The 20,169-nt window shown below is 41.8% G+C and overlaps 1 protein-coding gene across 1 annotated transcript in view; it reads left to right on the top strand.

Annotated features, from left to right (window-relative positions):
- Positions 1-18,401, top strand: part of LOC142701179 (phosphatidylinositol 3,4,5-trisphosphate 5-phosphatase 1-like) — a gene marked incomplete at its 3' end in the record, with an annotated part of 34,387 nt that extends 15,986 nt beyond the window's left edge. Inside the window, exons 5-13 of the mRNA XM_075848132.1 lie at positions 125-212; positions 2,575-2,655; positions 9,036-9,107; positions 10,735-10,858; positions 12,987-13,093; positions 16,388-16,490; positions 16,922-17,118; positions 17,219-17,336; positions 18,305-18,401. Of these exons, the coding sequence (XP_075704247.1) occupies positions 125-212; positions 2,575-2,655; positions 9,036-9,107; positions 10,735-10,858; positions 12,987-13,093; positions 16,388-16,490; positions 16,922-17,118; positions 17,219-17,336; positions 18,305-18,401 (987 nt within the window). The remainder of the gene's footprint in view (positions 1-124; positions 213-2,574; positions 2,656-9,035; positions 9,108-10,734; positions 10,859-12,986; positions 13,094-16,387; positions 16,491-16,921; positions 17,119-17,218; positions 17,337-18,304) is intronic.
- Positions 18,402-20,169: the final 1,768 nt, after the last annotated feature.

Genomic DNA, 20,169 nt, shown 5'->3' with positions numbered 1-20,169 from the left:
CATATGCTCACCTGTATATAAAAAGTCAAGGAACTGTAATGTACAATTTTTTTTTCTTAGTATGTACCGAACCTCAATCTCAAGTATATTGCTTTATTATCTAACAATTCTATTGTTCCCTTAGTGAAATCACCCGCACATTGCCGGCACTGGAGTCCCTGCAGAGCACATTTGAACCCCAGCTCTCCCCTGGATTCAGGCAGCGCTCCCCTGTAAGTTTTTCCTAACAATATTACTGTGTCCAGTCCCACACCCATCATCTCACCCATTCACCTATATAAATATAAATAGTTAAATCACTTCTGCTCACAGCACCATCAGGCGCTGCTTATTGTAACTTTTCTCCAATAAAAAGTGTCTTAAAAGATTGAAAGGTTCGAGTAAACGCCAAAACATTTATAAAGAGGCAAAAGCCTGTTAATAAATGTGTTGCATCTCTCTGCTGGGCCATGCGCCATGTGCCATGCATTCCCCCCCTTCGACTAAAAAAAGAAAAACCACCACACACACTCACCTCAGTGCTTCGGGTCACATTACTGCAGCGGAGCTCGTACAAGGACCTGACACCGAGCAGCGTCAGGGCCTTATATGCAACGCAGCATTTCAATGTCATCAGTGCTGTGTCGCATACAACGTCCTGACACTGCCCGGCGCCAGGTCCATGTATAAGCGGAATAATGATGGAGCTGGAGGTGAGAAGAAAAAAGGAGCGGTGAGTATAATTTATATATTTTTTTTAAATTGCCCAATGGGGGGGGGGGAGTAATCTAGTCAGAGGGTCGCAAGGTAGGGGTCCAGCGTGTGCCTCTACCTTACTACGCCCAATAGAGTGAAAACTATGCCAGCTGGGAGATGGCGTAGATTTTCACTTGAATTTACGCCAGCTTTCTGGCATAAATTATAATACATTTGTTTGGCGGTGGTGGCTATGCCCCCTTTCCCCTTGGCCACACCACATTTCCACAAAAGTGGCGAGGGTGGCGCAAAAAGACCAAAAGTCACAATTTTGAACTGTAAATTGCGACTTTAGGGCCCTTGTGTGACTTTTCTATGCCAGAAAACTGGTGTACAAAGGTTGATAAATTAGCAGATGGAGCCAAGGCCAAACATCCTGGACTAATCTCAGGACTCTTCTCTGGTAATTTACATACAGAGCACGCTGTACAAAAATTTTCTTTGGTACAAAATGGTAAAACGGAAAGTTTTTAGAGGGGCATGTTTATTTCTATTTCCCAGCAGTATAACGACATACTCGTGGTCTAATGCCCTAAAATCTATTGACAGATTCCCTTTGAAGAGATAGCACTGTCTTTCAGCATTGCTTTGTGTTCTAAATGGAATAGAGCCGCTGAATTGTAAAGTTCTCCTCCTTATGCACCATCACACAACCTTTTCACAGGGACTGCGGAAGCGGCAGGCGGCACCCTCCCCCCAATTTTCAGAACAGCTACAAGCTTATTTTGTCTTCTTCATGAACAACACAACATTGAAATTATTTAAGATAGCATGTTCGTGTGATTTTAATGTGCCCACGACGCAACAGTTACTGGAGGAGCGACAGTGTCAAATTCACTGTAACTGTCCCATGGCAATATAAAGACAGCATTGCAAAATTTCTCAATGCTTCTGGACAAAAGTTGCCATGTAACCCTACCCTGCTATATACATATGTATGTACGTATGTGTGTGTGTATGTATATATATATATATATATATATATACTAGTCCTTCTCAATTAATTAGAACATGATCAAAAAGTTCATTTATTCCAGTAATTAAATGTAAAAAGTGAAACTCATATATTATATAGATTCCTTAGACACACACACACACACACACACACACACACACACACACACACACACATATATATATATGCCTAGTATATACATGCTTGAAAATGCCCAAAATGTGAGGGTGAAACGTTGTACCTAGATGTGGCGGTGAATAAACCCTTTTGATATTTTGGAGTGCTGCTTCTTTGTCCATTCTTTGTACACACACACACACATATATATATATATATATATATATATATAATACCCAAGAAAGTTTGATCAGCACATTCCGTGTACAGGTGCAAGTACGCCGTGACTGCAAAACAATACACAAAATAATGATGTCCGCGGACATTAATGTTACCTAAAATACTATATACAGAGATATATATATATATATATATATATATATATATATATATATTGATTGCTGCTGAATCTACCTACAGTAATGCTCTTAGCACACATTTTGATCAAATTGTGTGAGCCCACCTGCCATGACAAGGCAACCTCACTTATAAGGTGGGTCCCTACTCTGAACATACACCCTATTCTTGGTCTAAGCCTTCAGAATATACTTTCAGAAGGCATACATATTAGTATTGTATAAAGTATGGCTCCCCAACTGTTCCTAGAATGGTCTAAAATCTCTTGCTTGCAAAATATCCTGGGAGTGAGCCACAGGTTGAAGACCATTGCAATATATTGTATGAATGTTGATTGGTCATTTACATGTTATAGGACTAAGTGTGGCATGGATCTGTTAGTGACAACTACTATTTTTAATCTTTGACAGCTATCTGGTGACCCCAGCACAAGTAGCATGATGAGTAAACTCAACCAACTGACCTCTATGGTAACCAGCCTTGAGGAAAAGGTAAGACAATATAACTGAAATTCTAATAATAAGCAGAAGTGATAACTAAAGCAAGCAATAACCATAGCTGCAATTTTTAGCGCTGAGATATATTAGGATGAGTTCATTTCCGTTGGATTGTAGTACATACTGCAGAGTTTAATCACTCACTGATTGCTTAGCAACATAAGTCTCTTAAAATCTATTTCTAACATTTCTTATGATATCTCACGTCTTTACTGTGCAAGCCATAGCTCAAATGTGTCCTTATTGCTATACACCGTTCAGTCATAACATTTAAACCACCTGACTAATATTGTATAGGTCCCCGATCGTGTCGCCAGAACAGCTCTGACCCATTGAGGCATGAACTCCACAAGACCTCTGGTGTCTTGTAGTATCTGGCACCAAGACATTAGCAGCAGATCCTTTAAGTCCTGTAAGTTGTGTGGTGAGGTCTCCATGGATCAGACTTGTTTTCCAGTACATCCCACAGATGTTTAATCGTATTGAGATCTGCGAAATTTGGAGGCCAAGTCAATAACTTACCCTTTGTCATATTCCTGAAACTATTCTTGTACAATTTTTGCAGTGTGGCAGGGGCATTATCCTGCCGAAAGAGGGCATTGCTATAAGGTAATACCATTACCAAATAGCAGTGTACTTGGTCTGTAGCAATGTTAAGGTACATGGTCCTTTTGAAAGTAATATCCATATGAATGATAGGACCCAAAGTTTTCCAGCAGAACATTACCCAGAGCATCACACTGCCTCCGCCGGCTTGTCTTCTTCCCATAGTGCATTCTAGTGCCATCTCTTCCCTAGGTAAGGGACGCACACGGACCCAACTGTCCACATGAAGTAAAAGAAAATGTGATTTATCAGACTAGGCCAGCTTCTTTATTTTCTGCATGGTTCAGTTCTGATACTCACGTGCCCATTGTAGGCACTTTTGGCTTTAGGCAGGGGACAGCATGGGCACTCTGCAGCAATTTGTGCTACAGTAAGGGCGGGTTCACACATGGCGGAATTTCACTTAAATTCCGCTGCGGACACTCCGCAGCGTTAATCCGCAGCGGAGCCGTTTCTCCATTGACTTTCACTTTAATTTAGCAGTGTTCGTTTACACGATGCGTACAATTCCGCTGCGGAGCATAGGCTGCGGAGCGGAATTTGGTGTCCGCAGCATGCTCTGTCTGTTGCGGAGCAGTGGCGGACTGGTTGCGGACTCATGGCGGAATTTCTCCATTGACTTCAATGGAGAGTCAAAATTCCGCAATGAAGTCCGCAGATCTTATGTGTGCTGCGGAGCGTATTGTTTTTACTACCATGACATTTCTTCATTCTGGCTGGACCTATGTATTTCTAGGTCTACAGCCAGACTGAGGAAGTCAATGGGGCTCCCGTAATGACGGGAGCGTTGCTAGGAGACGTCTGTAAATAGTCACTGTCCAGGGTGCTGAAAGAGTTACGCGATCGGCAGTAACTGTTTCTGCACCCGGGACAGTGACTACCGATCTCAATATACATGTATCTGTAAAAAAACATATAAGTTCATACTTACCGAGAACTCCCTGCGTCTGTCTCCAGTCCGGCCTCCCAGGATGACGTTTCATTCTAAGTGACGGCTGCAGCCAATCACAGGCCAAGCACAGGCTGCAGCGGTCACATGGACTGGAGCGTCATCCAGGGAGGTCGGGCTGGATGCCGAAAGAGGGACGCGTCACCAAGACAACGGGCGGTAAGTATGAATTTCTTTGACTTTCACTAGGGAAAGTGCTGTCCCTTCTCTCTATCCTGCACTGATAGGGAGAAGGGAAGCACTTTTCCTGCAGTCCGCAGCGGCCAGTCCGCATCAATTTTCTGCACATTTTGTGCAGATCCGCAGCCGTAATCCGCAACCCGGATTAGGTGCGGCATTGATGCGGACAGTTGCGGAGGAATTCCGCCATGTGTGGTCATGCCCTAACTCTTCTGTTAGATCGGACCAGAAGAGCTAATCTTAGCTCCCCACACGCATCAATTAACCTTGGGCACCCCTGACCCTATTTCCAGTTCACCGGTAGTCCGTGCTTGGACCGTAGATACCAACCACTTCATACTGGGGCCACTTGACAAGACCTGATGTTTTGGAGATGCTATAACCCCATCATCTAGCCATCACAATTTGGCCTTGTTAAAGTCGCTGAGATACTTACACTTGCCCATCTTTCCAGTTTTCAACACATCAACGTTAAGAATTGACTGTTCACTCGCTGCCTAATATTTCTCACCGCTTGATAGGAGCCATTGTAACAAGATAATCCATGTTATTCACTTAACCTGTCAGTGGTTTTACTGTTAAGCTGAATGTTGTACACATATAACTTTGGAACAATACTGAAATAGTTCTAAAAATGAAAAATCGTCTTTCTTTGGATTTTTATGAGCTGGTGCAAAAAGTCGTCCAGGATATGTCATACACAGAAATGACAGTAGTCAAGACCAAGATTTGTGTAATTTACCAAATCATGTCTCCTTCGCCTAAAGAACAGCTCCCAAATCCTTCCTTATCTCACTACTGATGCTACTAAAACACTAACCTAGCCCCAAATAATTTCTTTCTTCAAATACTGTAAAGCTGGAACCTGAAGTGAATTCAACAGAAAAATCAAAGTAAAATTCTTTACCTTGTACTTCCACTTCCTTTCGGATCCACTACTGGCTTTGGCGCAAAAAAATTAATTAAAAAAAATCACCAAAAACTGCATGCATGATTTCAGCTTAAATAATTTCTAACTAGTATTGTAACTGGCTCAGCTTCAATCCATTATAAATACAGCAGCTACAGTATGTTAAATCTACATTCTGCACCTTTCTTCATCTCCTCTCTCCTAACAAACCAAATACATTCAGTTTTCCATTCAGTTATCATCTTCTCTTATAACAGTCTATTACTCTCATGTCCAGGATTTCTCCTGTGCTGCACCTACGAACTGACTAGCTTACCTATACCTTGTTACCTAAACGGTACCTATTGATACAGAAACCAAAAAGATATTTCCTCCACAGACAGCTGTAGCTGTATATTAGATGTCCTTATTTTAGGGGGTATTTTTTTCTTCCCTTTGTTAATTCCTAAATGCTCTTTTAGTAATTGGTGGGGTCCCTGCAGTCAAACCCCCACCGATCTAACATTTATCACCTATGAAAGTCTTTTAGGCTGGCATACCCATTTAACTCTGCTGTTATTTGATCTTTGCTACCATCTTTGCATAACTATGAGCTTTATATCTGTGTTTAAATATATATGGCTGGGTGACTGCTTTATACAGCATTATTTAGGTCTTTACTGCCTTTGGTCTATACTCAAATATTTGTTTTGTTTTTAAATACGTATTTTTTTAGGACGGATATTTTGGTGTTATATTGTAATTAAATAAAGGTCATTTTTATCTTCTAGATTTGGCACTGTAGATGCACTGATTATTTCTATGACTGCTTGCTATTGGATGATTTGATGAATTACTTGACATATTTATGGTCGCATATAATAATGCCTAACTCAGGACAGCTGTGTATTTATTCCAATCATTTAACGTTACTTATTTCTCTCCCTCTCTGACTTGGGTAACATAGATTGTTTTGGTTTGCTTGCTGAGGTTCATTTCAATAAATTAATTCTACTTCGACAAACATTTCTAAAAATGTCACTGTTTTTTCATCTGGATGCACATAAAATACTTGGAATGCACACTCCAGGACCAGTGAATACTTTGGCTGCCACATAACAGATATTAACTGATTGACAACCACCCGCTGTATATATACAGTGGGTGGTCCTGGTGTTGAAAGCTTGCACCATGGTATATATACGGCACAGGTTTAAGCTGTCTGCCCATCAATCGGGCAGCTGAATGTCTGGCACCCTGGAGAGAACACAGAAGCGGATTTTACCACTTCTGTGTTCTCTGTTCCACATGCACAGCACTCAGTGAGCCCTGTGTATCGAATAGCGGTAGCACCGCTGCCTCTATAGGTCCAGGTGGTCATGTGATTGGTGACATGATCGCAGGAATGCTGGTAGCAGGAGGAGCTTGCTGCTGGGTCTAACTCTGACCCAGCACTGCCCTAACAGTCCTAATAGTCACTATACCAGGGCTGATTTTCACTATAACTGTAAGGCTGTGTTCACACTGAGTTTTTTGCAGGAGGAAAATTCCTCCTGCAAAAACTGCACCAGTAGGTTTTTGCACAGTGGTTTGACAAAAACTCGTCAAAACACTCGTCGAGGTTTTTTTTCCCTCTTTCTGACTGATTGAAATGGGGTTTTGGAGGCGGAAACCGCCTCAAGATGGGTCATGATGCTTCTTTTTACCGCGACGCGTTTTTTTTACTCGCGGTAAAAAAACTTGTCCAACTCCCATTGAAATCAATGGGAGGCATTTTCGGGCGGTTTTTGAGGAGTTTTTTGGCGCGGTTTCCGCGTAAAAAAACTCGTCAAAAAACTCTGTGTGAACAGGGCCTAACAGTGGAAAAGTATAATGCACAAAATAAAGAAAAATAAATTATAAAAGTCTTTCAAAGGTATTTTCTGACCTTTGAGAGTCAGCCCATAATAAAAAAGCAAAAATTAAATAAAATAAAAAATGCACATAAAATACCCCCTCAAAAAACTCTTCCTCACCAATACTTGTCGTAATAAATAGACATGTAATATATCAAAATTTACAGTAGACAGTAAAGATCACAGATAAAAAGTATATTGTAGGGTTATTTAGGCTATTTTGGAACTCAAAACCCCAGCTGCATAATGAAATGCTGGTGGTTTAGTGGCTCCAAACCTACTGACTTGTTCCCTTAAACTGTAGCCCCAGATTTTCTGTTAGGGTATGTTCACACGGCCAAATTTCAGACGTATACGAGGCGTATTATGCCTCGTTTTACGTCTGAAAATATGGCTACAATACGTCGGCAAACATCTGCCCATTCATTTGAATGGGTTTGCCGACGTACTGTGCAGACGACCTGTTATTTACGCGTCGTCGTTTGACAGCTGTCAAACGACGACTCGTAAAAATACAGCCTCGTCAAAAGAAGTGCAGGACACTTCTTTCAGACGTTTTTGGAGCTGTTTTCTCATAGACTCCAATGAAAACAGCTCCAAAAACGAGTTGGTAAAAAAATGAGTTGGTAAAAATGCGAGTTGGTAAAAAACGTCTGAAAAGCAGGGTCTGTTTTCCCTTGAAAACAGCTCTGGATTTTCAGACGTTTTGGTTGACTACGTGTGAACATACCCTTAGACCTGTTCCCTAATTTGGAGACAGGTGTACAGCAATTGTCAAAAAGCCTATAAGCATGAAGGAATATTTGAGTGAAGTTTTGGCTAGGTTTTTTAATAAGTGCAGTCAAACTTTGTTGAAGAATTCAAAATCAGGTCATATATGGAGGAATTACCACATTACAAGTGCTCTGATATAACGTTTCTGTAACTCCTATTCATTTCAATGTAGATTAACTGTGCGAGTGCTGTTTACTAATATTCTGGATTAAAATCGTCCCGTCTTCAGGATTAGGCAAATCAGGGTGGCTGAATACCCATGGTCAGTATTTTATGACATTTCCTATCAGGATGTATTAAAACATTTTGGTGGAAAAATCCCTCAAACTAGCATTTGTTACTTTTATTTCCTAAACGTAGCGGATAAAACTATTATCCATCTAGGCACTGCCAACACAGTGAGGCATGGGCAACGGATAAGCCACACCCTTTAAATATGGATCCATCCCACAAAGTGACTTCTTTAATTATATATAAGTGGGACAGCAGAAACAGGAGCCATTGGAGAATAGCTGGTCAGTGGCTATCCATGGTTAGAAACCTATTCGCACAATTTGGATGTCTGTAAAGTGGTTTTACAAATGTTGAAGTTGAATAGGCTCGCTAAGAAAGGTCATAACATTCTAATCAGTGGGGTTCGACCTCTGGGACAACCGCCGATCCTGCGAATAATAAGCACAGAGGCACTTTTAAAGCTTTTCCTGCATAGTGGCACCCCTACCCACCCGTTGTACTGGAAAATGGTGAATAGGGGCATTGAATTAGCGCTATGGCCTCTTCATTGTCAGGATCTGTAGAAGTCCCAACAATCAAACCTCTGCAAATCACAAAGTAATGGCATATCCTAGTGAAATCCCAGCACTTTCTGTGGTCCAAAAACCCAAAAATGGCCTTCACACTATATTCTTTATTCTGGTTCTCTTTTTTTCTTTTTTTTTACATCCTTCTGCATGTCGCATTTTTAGCACAGACAGACTAAGAAGATATTCTTCGGAACGACAAACAATAATATTTTACATCTTTGTACTATAGCAAGATGAATTTGTACTTTTGTCATGACTGCAATTGGTTCTTATTTCAGGTAAAAACAGTATTAATGGAAGGGGCTGCAGTGAAACACCGCAGATCGCTCATACCCCCCATAATATTTGAGGTAATATTCTTATCTAGGACAGATTTTCATAATGTTTCTAAGCAAAGTACTCCTTTGTGAAGTAAATGTCAACCTAGTTCTCAGGATTTTGAACACAATTGCTTGACTGCTATCATATTACACTTTGCTGCAGAAGTGCTGTTCTGCTTCATGAGACAACCCCTTTCCTTCTACTCTATTAGGGCATTTGGATGTCATAACAGGGGTTCCCATACTCGAAACTTCCTTGCAGATATAAACAAGTCAATGAGAAAAGTCTATTAGGCTATGTTCACACGCTTAAAGAGAACCTTTCACCTCCCCATACATGTGCAGCTGAGTGCAGCATGTAATAGGCAGTGCTGCACAAACCCTGGGGCACTTTAATTTTTTTTTCTACCCTCCTCCGTTATTTAGATATCGGTGCCGTTATATTTGGCGCCCGATATTTAAATAACCCCCTGAACTGTCAATGGGGCATGTACTGGCAAGGGGTCGTGTTACTATGGCTGTAAGCGCTGTCCATATCTGATTGGATAGTGTCACAGCCATAGTAACACACCCCCTTGCCAGTACACGCCCCATTGACAGTTCAGGGGGTTATTTAAATATCGGGTGCCAAATATAACGGCACCGATATCTAAATAACGGAGGAGGGAAGAAAAAAATGTAAAGTGCCCCAGGATTTGTGCAGCCCTCCCCATTACATGTTGCACTCAGCTGCACATGTATGGGGAGGTGAAAGGTTCTCTTTAACAAAATACGGCTGAAAATACGGAGCCTCTGATTTTCAGACGTATTTTAAGCAACTAGCGATTTTTGCGTAATTTTTTACGCCTGTTTTTGGAGCTGTTTTTCTATTGAGTCAATGAAAAACGGCTCCAAAAATGGTTCAAGAAGTGATATGCACTTCTTTTTACAGGACATCGTATTTACCATTGAAATCAATGGGCCGATATTTGTAGGCGTTCTGTTTCCGATTTTAAGCCGTTTTTCGGGACGTTTACAGGCCCGAAAAACGGCTGAAAATAGGTCGTGTGAACACACCCTTACAATACCAGCTACAATGTCTCCACAACTGGGCCAGCCTGCACCAATGCCCCAAATAACAAAGCTGAAACAGTGCCCTATACCAGAGCTGGCCTGCATTGCTCTGCACTTAACTGCATTAACCGATAAGTTTCACCTACATAATTTTCAGTACATCACATTATTGTACAGTGCCTAATGTAAAAACTACTATTCCCATATTGTAAATGACTAGGGGAAGCTCTGTGCAGATATTAAGCAAGGAAGGAGCGCAGGGAGTTTTCAGCTCAGAAGCAAGTAGAATTGTAAATGCAGCTCTGGATGAAAATGGGCACAAACGGGCACCAGTACAAGAGAAGTAAAAGATTTACATAGATTACTTTTATATAAACTTTAATATAGCATTCAAAGGTGTACACACACTTTACATAAAGAGTTGGACAATACAGTGAATAATTGGAAAACTAACCAATCCAGTAGTACTTTTTACTGCTTAATTTTACATGGTATTATTTTGTCTAGTATATATTGTGTAATTATCATCTACTTTTAACTCCAATTTGTTAAGTAGTTCACCAATCTACTTTAAACTATTATATCTATTCGTTATATTTTTAAGGTAAAAGTGGATTCTTTAGGCATATCTCAAAAGACTCACCTGAAAGTCGATGTTGAAACTGGAAAACTCATTATAAAGAAGGCAAAAGATGGGCCAGATGAAAAATATTATATGAGCAAGAAAAGTATGTTTCTTTGCTTCCCTGTGCTGTTAAGAAAACTACCGGCTATTAAAAGGACATAGAAAGGAATGACAAAAAATACTATCTAGAAAAATCTTTAGTAGAATGCAGAATTTTTGTGGTCGTCATCAAATTGATATGTCATCTAGTTATCATCATCATCATCATCATCATCAGGCTCTGTTCACATTGTCTTCAGAGTTTACATTTGTCGTGCACGTTTGAACAGTGTGAACAATGTAAACCTATACAGTTGCATACATCTGCCATTAACTCCCATTGTAAAAAAAGAAAACGTATACTGCACAGTATTTGTTTTCTTTTGTGGGATCCCAATGTATTAATAAAAATTGTAGTCGACTATGCCTGTCGATATAGTTTAAAAAGTTATACTGTACAACAGCCAAACGTATGCCAAAAGGACACTATTTTGGCATACATTTGACTATGGCCACATTCGATGTATACACTGGACAGATAAAGCTCCAGATGTAGATGTAGAAATATTTTCAAAAAATATTTGCCACTATTAGGGCAAAGCCACACGTGGCGGAATTGCTCTTAAATTCCGCTGCGGACACTCCGTAGCGTTAATCCGCAGCGGAGCCGTTTCTCCATTGACTTCCACTTCTATTTAGTAGGGTTCGTTTAGACGAAGCGGAAAATTCCGCTGCGGAGCATAGGCTGCGGTGCGGAATTTGGTGTCCGCAGCATGCAATGGATGTTGCGGAGTTGTGGCGGACTGGTTGCGGACTCATGGCGGAATTTCTCCATTGACTTGGATGGAGATTCTAATTTCCGCAATGAAGTCCGCAGCTGTCATGCACATGTTATGTGTGCTGCGGATGCGTCTTGCTTTTTTGACATGACATTTCTTCATTCTGGCTGGACCTATGTATTTCTAGGTCTACAGCCAGACTGAGGAAGTCAATGGGGCTCCTGTAATTACGGGAGCGTTGCTAGGAGACGTCAGTAAATAGTCACTGTCCAGGGTGCTGAAAGAGTTAAGCGATCGGCAGTAACTGTTTCTGCACCCTGGACAGTGACTACCGATCCAATATACAGCAACCTGTAAAAAAAATAGAAGTTCATACTTACCGAGAACTCCCTGCTTCTGTCTCCAGTCCGGCTTCCCAGGATGACGTTTCAGTCTAATTGACGGCTGCAGCCAATCACAGGCTGCAGCGGTCACATGGACTGCCGCGTCATCCAGGGAGGTCGGGCTGGATGCCGAAAGAGGGACGCGTCACCAAGACAACGGCCGGTAAGTATGAAATTCTTTTACTTTCACTAGGGAAAGTGCTGTCCCTTCTCTCTATCCTGCACTGATAGAGAGAAGGGAAGCACTTTTACCGCGGTCCGCAGCAGCAATTTACTGCACATTTTGGGCAGATCCGCCGCAGAATCTGCAACGCAGATTCTGTGCGGCATTGATGCGGCATTGATGCGGACAGTTGCGGAGGAAATCCGCCACGTGTGGGCATGCCCTTAGAAGACTAAGGGCATGTTCACACGTAGCGGAATTGCTGTGAAATTCCGCTGTGGAGAGTCCGCACTGGAAATCAGTCTGTCCATTGGTTTCCACAACTTTTTAGTTATCTTCGTGCAGACGGTGCGGACGACTCCGCTGCGGACCATAGGCTGCGGTGCAGAATTTGGTGTCCGCAGCATACACTGGCTGTTGCGGACTTGATGTGTACTTGTGGCGGAATTTCCCCATTGACTTCTATGGAGTTACAAAATTACGCAATGAAATCCGCAGATATAATGTTGCGGATTGCTTTCAGGAACAGGATATTTCATCATTCTGGCTGGACCTATGTGTGTCGAGGTCTATAGCCAGACTGAGATGGAATGTTTTAAAAGAGAGCAGGATGTGATCTGCACCTGAATCCGCAACTACTAATCCACAGCAATTTACTGCACATTTTAGGCAAAGGCGCAACGGAATCTGCAACGCAGATTATGTGCGGCATTAATGCGGACACTGTCTACAGAAATACGCCACGTGTGACAATGCCCTAAACTCATTACTATGCCGAATGAAAATACTTTTTCTTGAAGTTTATTCACTCTAAAAGCTTTATAGACTTGAGAGCTTTTTTGTGACAATTTCTTTGCTTATCCTTAGTTCTACAACTGATCAAGTCCCAGAAGTTGCCAAATAAACTGATAATTGTACTGGAAACTGAAAAGGAAAAGATACAACGTAAAGAATATATTTTTGCTGATTCCAAGGTATGAAAATGTATTGACAATAAGACATTATTGTGGAGATCTACTTCATATTTGTACTTTGAAGACACAAAAATAAGGTTTTTTTTACACACTTTTTTAAGACGCTCTTCAGTTTCAGTGGATGTTCTCTTATCAGTACAGGATTTAATAATTTGTTTCCTAAATAAAATTCACAGGTTTTTTTGCTCTAGGCTGCGTTCGCATCTGCGTCGGGACTCAGTTTTTGGGTTCCGTCTGAGCCCATGAACGGAATCCAAACTGAAAGAAACAGAAACAATAAGTTTCCATTTGCATCACCATTGATTTCAATGGTGACGGATCTGGTGCAAATGGTTTCCGTTTGTCACCATTGTGTAAGGGTTCCATCATTTTAACAGAATCAATTGCGCAGTCGACTACGGTATTCATTCTGTAAAAACGATGGAACCCAGACACAATGGTGACAAACAAAAACCATTTGCACCAGGTCTGTCACCATTGAAATCAATGGTGATGCAAACTGAAACTTATGGCTTCCGTTTGTTTCACTTTGGATTCCGTTCATGGGTTCCCCTGACGGAAAGGTCCGACGGAACCCTTGAACTGAGCCCTGACGCAGATGAGAATGAAGTCTGAACCTCTACATTTTCTGTTTATAAAATATAGTGCACTCATAATGTCAATTCATACTTTATTTAGCCAGAAGTTCCATAGTTCGGAGTTCATGAATGAACAAGGATGATGCTTAAGAAAAGTTCCAACAAAACATCACTATGGGTGAATAAAGTACCACTGAATTGCATTTGACGTCGTGAGGGCTGTCTCTAATTTGCACTACGTTATATACATGGAAATTCAGGGGCGTGACCGTAGGGGGTGCAGAGGTTGCATCTGAACCCGGCCCTTGAGGACCCTTTGGTCTATAAAATGAGACCAGTACTATAAATAAATAATACATGATATTTGGGGGGGGGGGGAGGGGCAATACAGATTTTGTATTCAGGCCCAGGAACGTCAAGCTATGCCTATGCAGAAAGTATAGAGGCTAAAGACAGTTTTCCACACTGCTGCTGCTTATAAATCTCGCAAGTTCTGTATGTACAGTATAAAGGCCCTTTTACACGGGCCACTGATGGGGGAAATGAGCGTTCATATAAAGTAATGATCGCTCGTCCCCATACATAACGGATCATTGCTACTTGTGAAAGGCGCATATGAGCGCCGATTTACGCTTGTGAAAAGGACCTAACAGTTGCCAGATTTTGAACTCTGCATGCCATTTTGGGCACACCTCTGTCCCTATCCTTTGCCCAAACACAATTATTGCTTTGACTACATAGGATAGAATACACTGAAGCATATTCCCCTGTGCTGAACTCCTTAGACCAGGTATAGAGAAACATGATGGCAACCCGGGCTTTTCCTTCTTAAGGTATTTCAAGCAGATGTGCGTTTACGAGTCTACATTATAAATCGACCTATTTATCTCACCTCATGGAAGGTATGGCCCATGACAGGTGACTAACATTGTCCTCTTACACAATGATAGAGTTATTTGCTTCTTCTGCATCTATTTCTCAATATGAATTCAAGTATTCATTGGCCATGCATCTCCCATTACACTGTGCTGCTGCTCAGGTTACTGTCTACCAGTATTCTTTTTAATCCTTTTTCCCATCTCTGATTTCTTAAGTATATTGGAACAAGCACGGCATCAGCTAGAAACTCAACCCAGACACTAATTTATTCTTCTATGATGAGTGTAAAGCACCAGTGTTTGCAGCCAGTGTCATTTTAATATAAAGGGCTAAGGCTTTTATTTGACTCAAACCATGTTGGGGTCCACTTGGCTTTGCAAGAATGGAATGAATAAATGAAAGCAACACTCTGGTGAATTTCTTTTCTCTATATTATACTGTATGTACTTGCTTAGTGCTGCTTTTTCTTGCAATATAATTTTTTTCTATAAAAAAACAAGCACTAATAATCTCTGGAGCCTGCAGGTCATATGATTGCAGGGTGACCACCTGCTCTGTGCTTAGGTTTCAGTGTACTCTAGTGGTCACCTTGCCAGGGGTAATAGTACATCCTTTTGCCTACAAAATAATTTAGGCAAAAACTATAAATAAGAACAGGGTATTACATATCAACATGTTAACTGGCAGAATTAAAGATGGGGGAACAACCCTCAGAGACCTTGTTGTTTGCAGCCATTGTATTTTGGACATGAACACTCTGTCTGGCTTTATAAAGTGCATTAAGTATTTTCAGACATTTTTCCTTTTCAGTGAAAAGGTCTCACGTCTAGTATATAAACAGTTATGGCCTCTTGGAAGGTACTGAGTATCCTTGTAGGGATCCACGTAGTAGGGAGACTTTAAGGCTATGTTCACACGGGGTATTTTGCCGAGTTTTTTGACGCGGAAACCGTGTCGCAAAACTCGGCAGAAACGGCGCGAGAACGCCTCCCATTGATTTCAATGGGAGGCGTCGGCGTCTTTTTCCCGCGAGCAGTAAAACTGCCTCGCGGGAAAAAGAAGCGACATGCCCTATCTTCAGGCGCTTCCGCCTCCGACCTCCCATTGACTTCAATGGGAGGCAGGAGAAAGCGTATTTCTCGCTGTTTTATGCCCGCGGCGCTCAATGGCCGCGGGCGAAAAACGGCACGATAATTGCCGCGAAAATCGGCGTGCAGGGAGAGGAATATCTGCCTCAAAGTTCCAAACGGAATTTTGAGGCAGATATTCCTCCCCCAAAATACTCCGTGTGAACATAGCCTATAAGGCTGGGTTCACACAGAGTTTTTTGCAGGCGGAAATTCTGCCTCAAAATTCCGTTTGGAAGTTTGAGGCAGATTTTCCTCTCCCTGCACGCGGCGTTTTCCGCCCCCGCGGCTATTGAGCCCCGCAGGCATAAAACTCAGCGAAATACGCTTTCTCTGCCTCCCATTGATGTCAATGGGAGGTCAGAGACGTAAACGCCCGAAGATAGGGCATGTCCCTTCTTTCTCCCGCGGGACGGTTTTACCGCTCGCGGGAAAAAGACGCCTCCGCCTCCCATTGAAATCAATGGGAGGCATTTTCGGGCCGTTTTTGACGAGTTTTGCGGCGTGGTTTCCACGTCAAAAAATTCTGTGTGAACCCAGCCTAAGGCAATGCTCCCTCGGAAAAAGTATGCACAATTGCGCTCCTCGAGAAGTAAAAAAACGGTCTCTCTAGCGCCACCTACAGATAACTGCCCTGTAAGTTAATTAAAAAGTGTTAAAACAAGCCGCGTATGGTAACTTCATTTAGTTCTCTCTCTACTACCATATAGAAACGTGAAGGGTTCTGCCAGCTTCTCCAACAGATGAAGAACAAACATTCAGATCAGTTAGAGCCTGACATGCTGACCATCTTCACAGGGACGTGGAATATGGGTCAGTTTTGATTTTGTCTTTACCAAAATTCTGTATCAGCTGTAAATAGGTTAACGAGTAATTCAACTTTTAAAAAACTTTTATGGTGTAATAGTGATATGCCAGAAATTATGATCGGTGTGGTTCCAGGAACTGAGACCCCCACCGATCGCTCTGATAGGCTTTCCTCTGAAAGCTGAGCCAGCGGGCTCATACACTTCCTTTTGAGCCCGTACACCGCTCGCTTGGCTTTCCGAGGAAAGCTGGTCAGAAATGAGGCGGTACAACGTTCACCTGAGCGCTTCTGCCGCTTCATTTTAGCAATCGGTGAGGGTCTCAGTGCCCGGAACCCCACCAATCAAAACTTCTGAATGTCACTATGAAATTTTTAAGTTTTTTAAAAGTTTTGTTACATTTTAAATTATTACTTATTGTGGCATTTCTTGTAACAGGAGATATGCCTGCACCAAAGAAAATTACCTCCTGGTTCCTCTGCAAAGGGCAAGGCAAGACATGCGACGAGACAGCTGACTACATAGAACATGATATTTATGTGATTGGTACACAGGAAGACCCTCAGAATGAAAAAGAGTGGGTGGAAATATTACTTCGCTCTCTAAATGAGATCACCAATGCCGAATACAAACTGGTAACTATTTCAGCAAGTCAAATGCTTATTTATGTCATAACTTTATATGATGTATTACAAATACTATGATATAATACATGTAAATATCATTTTAATTTAGATTACAATCCAAACACTCTGGAACATACGAATTGTGATCCTGGCAAAGCAAGAACATGCCCACCGAATCAGCCACATCTATACCAACAGTGTGAAGACAGGAATCGCCAACACTCTGGGTGAGAAAAGGGTGCGACTGTCCAATGTATTTCTGTAGTGACTTCCAATTCTCTAATTCTATTACTTCATTATCTTATCGGTCACAATCTCCATCCCATTGTTTACATGTTTACACACTGGTTTAAGACATGGAATGTCGTATACATCAGACGCACAAGGTTGGGATATAAGTGAGTTAAAGAGGCTCTGTCACCAGATCATAAGTGCCCTATCTCCTACATAATCTGATCGGCGCTGGAATGTAGATAACAGCAGTGGTTTTTATTTTGAAAAACGATCATATTTGAGCAAGTTATGAGCAATTTTAGATTTAGTTTCTTAATGCCCAACTGGGCGTGTTTTTACTTTTGACCAAGTGGGTGTTGTAAAGAAGTGTATGAGGCTGACCAATCAATCAGTGACCAATCAGTGACCAATCAGTGACATACACTTCTCATTGTTCCAGCCCAGCTTCTTTCACTGCACAATCTCACTGTGCTGTGGATCATGCTGGGCTGGAACAAAGAGAAGTGTATGATGCTGATTGGTCACTGATTGGTCACTGATTGATTGGTCAGCCTCATACACTTCTTTACAACACCCACTTGGTCAAAAGTAAAAACACGCCCAGTTGGGCATTAAGAACCTAAATCTAAAATTGCTCATAACTTGCTAAAAAATGATTGTTTCTCAAAATAAAAACCACTGCTGTTATCTACATTCCAGCGCCGATCAGATTATGTAGGAGATAGGGCACTTATAATCTGGTGACAGAGCCTCTTTAATGCATTTACGTGCAGTCTGATCATACTATACATGTTAAACCGGACATAACATCTCCTCATTGTGCTAGTATAGTAAAGATCAAAAGTTTACCATTACATTTATCACCCCACTTACACCTCTTGTCAATGTGTGACAAGAAAGCCATAGAAATTGCTGTGTATCCACCATAAACATTTCACTGACCACATGTTCTTGTATATAGGTAACAAAGGAGCGGTTGGTGCCTCATTCATGTTCAATGGGACATCATTTGGTTTTATTAACAGTCACCTTACTTCCGGGAGTGAAAAGAAGCTCAGGTACTATATTACTTCTTCTATGCAGGTATAGCCAAACATGTGTGAGATTTTCCTCTCGTCCCGAAAGCCCAAAAAAACCCCGGTCATGAAAGGGTTAAATAGGCAACTTCAAGTATTTGAATAACAGTCTATAAAACCCACACGGATTTAATTCAATATGATAAGATCACTATGCAAAATCATAATACACGTCTCTGCACCAACATCGCATACTGCCAATGTGATCATGACAAGAAGCCATTACACTGTATACACTATATAATGGTTCATTTAAATGACCATGTCCCTAGTAGAGGCTTCCTTTGGCCCAGGGCACCAGTATGATGCCCCAGAGTTTATTAGGACCAATGCACAAACAAATTGGATACCTGATGTGTCAACAAGGGGGCAAGAGGAAGGGAGTCTTACTTTGTGGACGCCTTTATTGTTTCTTAATAGTAAGCGCTGCAGGGAAGTTTTCCACATGAACCATCTTGGCCCAGCTGAATGACTGAGATAACTCTAAGGCCTCATGCACACAGCCGTGTTTTTTTTTGCGTCCGCAAATCATCCGCATTTTTGCAGACCCATTAATTTTTATGGGCCCATGCACACGACTGGTTTACACGGACCATGTGGTGGCCGCCATTCCGGACCGCAAGAACTTAGGACAAGTCATTTTATGGTTCGCAACTGCGGTCCAGCCCAATTGAAATAAATGAACATCTTCTGTGTGCACGGTCCGTGATTGCGGATGGCCCGTGGATGACACTCCTTGGGCCGTAATCAGGGACTGTGCACATGGCTACGGTCGTGTACATGAGGCCTTAGAGAGTAGTCCTCTTGTTGATACTTAAAGGGAATGTGTTGCCAGAAAAACATGTTTGTTTTTTTTAGTTAAACAATTAGTGTGTAGGTGATTAAACATTGTTCTAATTTTTTTTATTTTTTCCACGAGTCAGGAAATATTATAAATTGGATTCAATTTATAATATTTCCCAGCACTTGTCACTAGATGGAGCTATTCCCAAAATTGCAGCATTGCATGTGGTAAAGCAACCACATTGCTTTATGCTGCAAAATTGGGAAAAAATCCCTCGCTCTAGTGAGCTCTCAGAATCCCCCCTCCTTTATCCTGGCTAGTGCCGGGAGAAACGAGGGGTTTGAACGGTCTAACCTCCTACACTGTGTGTCGCCATTTTTTGAGCTAACACACAGTGTAGAATGTTTACATACAGTAGTAAACACACACTGAAACACGAACATACATAGAAATAACTTACCTGCTCCTGCCGCCGCCGCTCCCTCCGGTCCGTCCGCTCCGTCTGCTGCCGCTGCTCCATGTGCACAAGTCCGGAAGCCGCGACCGGAAGTAGTAATCTTACTGCCCGGCCGCGACTTCCGGTCCACAGGAAAATGGCGCCGGACGGCGCGCATTTCAAATCGGACTGTGTGGGAGCGGCGCATGCGCCGTTCCCACACACATGGCGTACACCAAAGTGGATGGAACGGGCCCCGTTCGCAGTCCCTATGGGACTGGAGCTGCCGTATTCCATGTCTGTATGTGTCGTTAAAAATGGAAAAAAAATGGCAGCCCCCATAGGGAAGAAAAAGTGTCAAAATAGAAAAAAGTAACACACAAATACACAAATAAATATAAACGTTTTTAATAAAACCCTAACATAAAACTGATATTAAAAAAAAATATTTGGTGACACTCTTCCTTTAAGGAGGCCACATAATGGGTATAATTGCACCTACTAATTCAATGTTATGAGGGCATCTGTTA

This window comes from Rhinoderma darwinii, unplaced genomic scaffold (assembly GCF_050947455.1).
Source record: "Rhinoderma darwinii isolate aRhiDar2 unplaced genomic scaffold, aRhiDar2.hap1 Scaffold_2013, whole genome shotgun sequence".
Classification (NCBI taxonomy): Eukaryota; Metazoa; Chordata; class Amphibia; order Anura; family Rhinodermatidae; genus Rhinoderma; species Rhinoderma darwinii.
The sequence above is the reverse complement of the archived record's forward strand: the minus strand, read 5'-3'. Positions and strand labels throughout refer to the sequence as shown.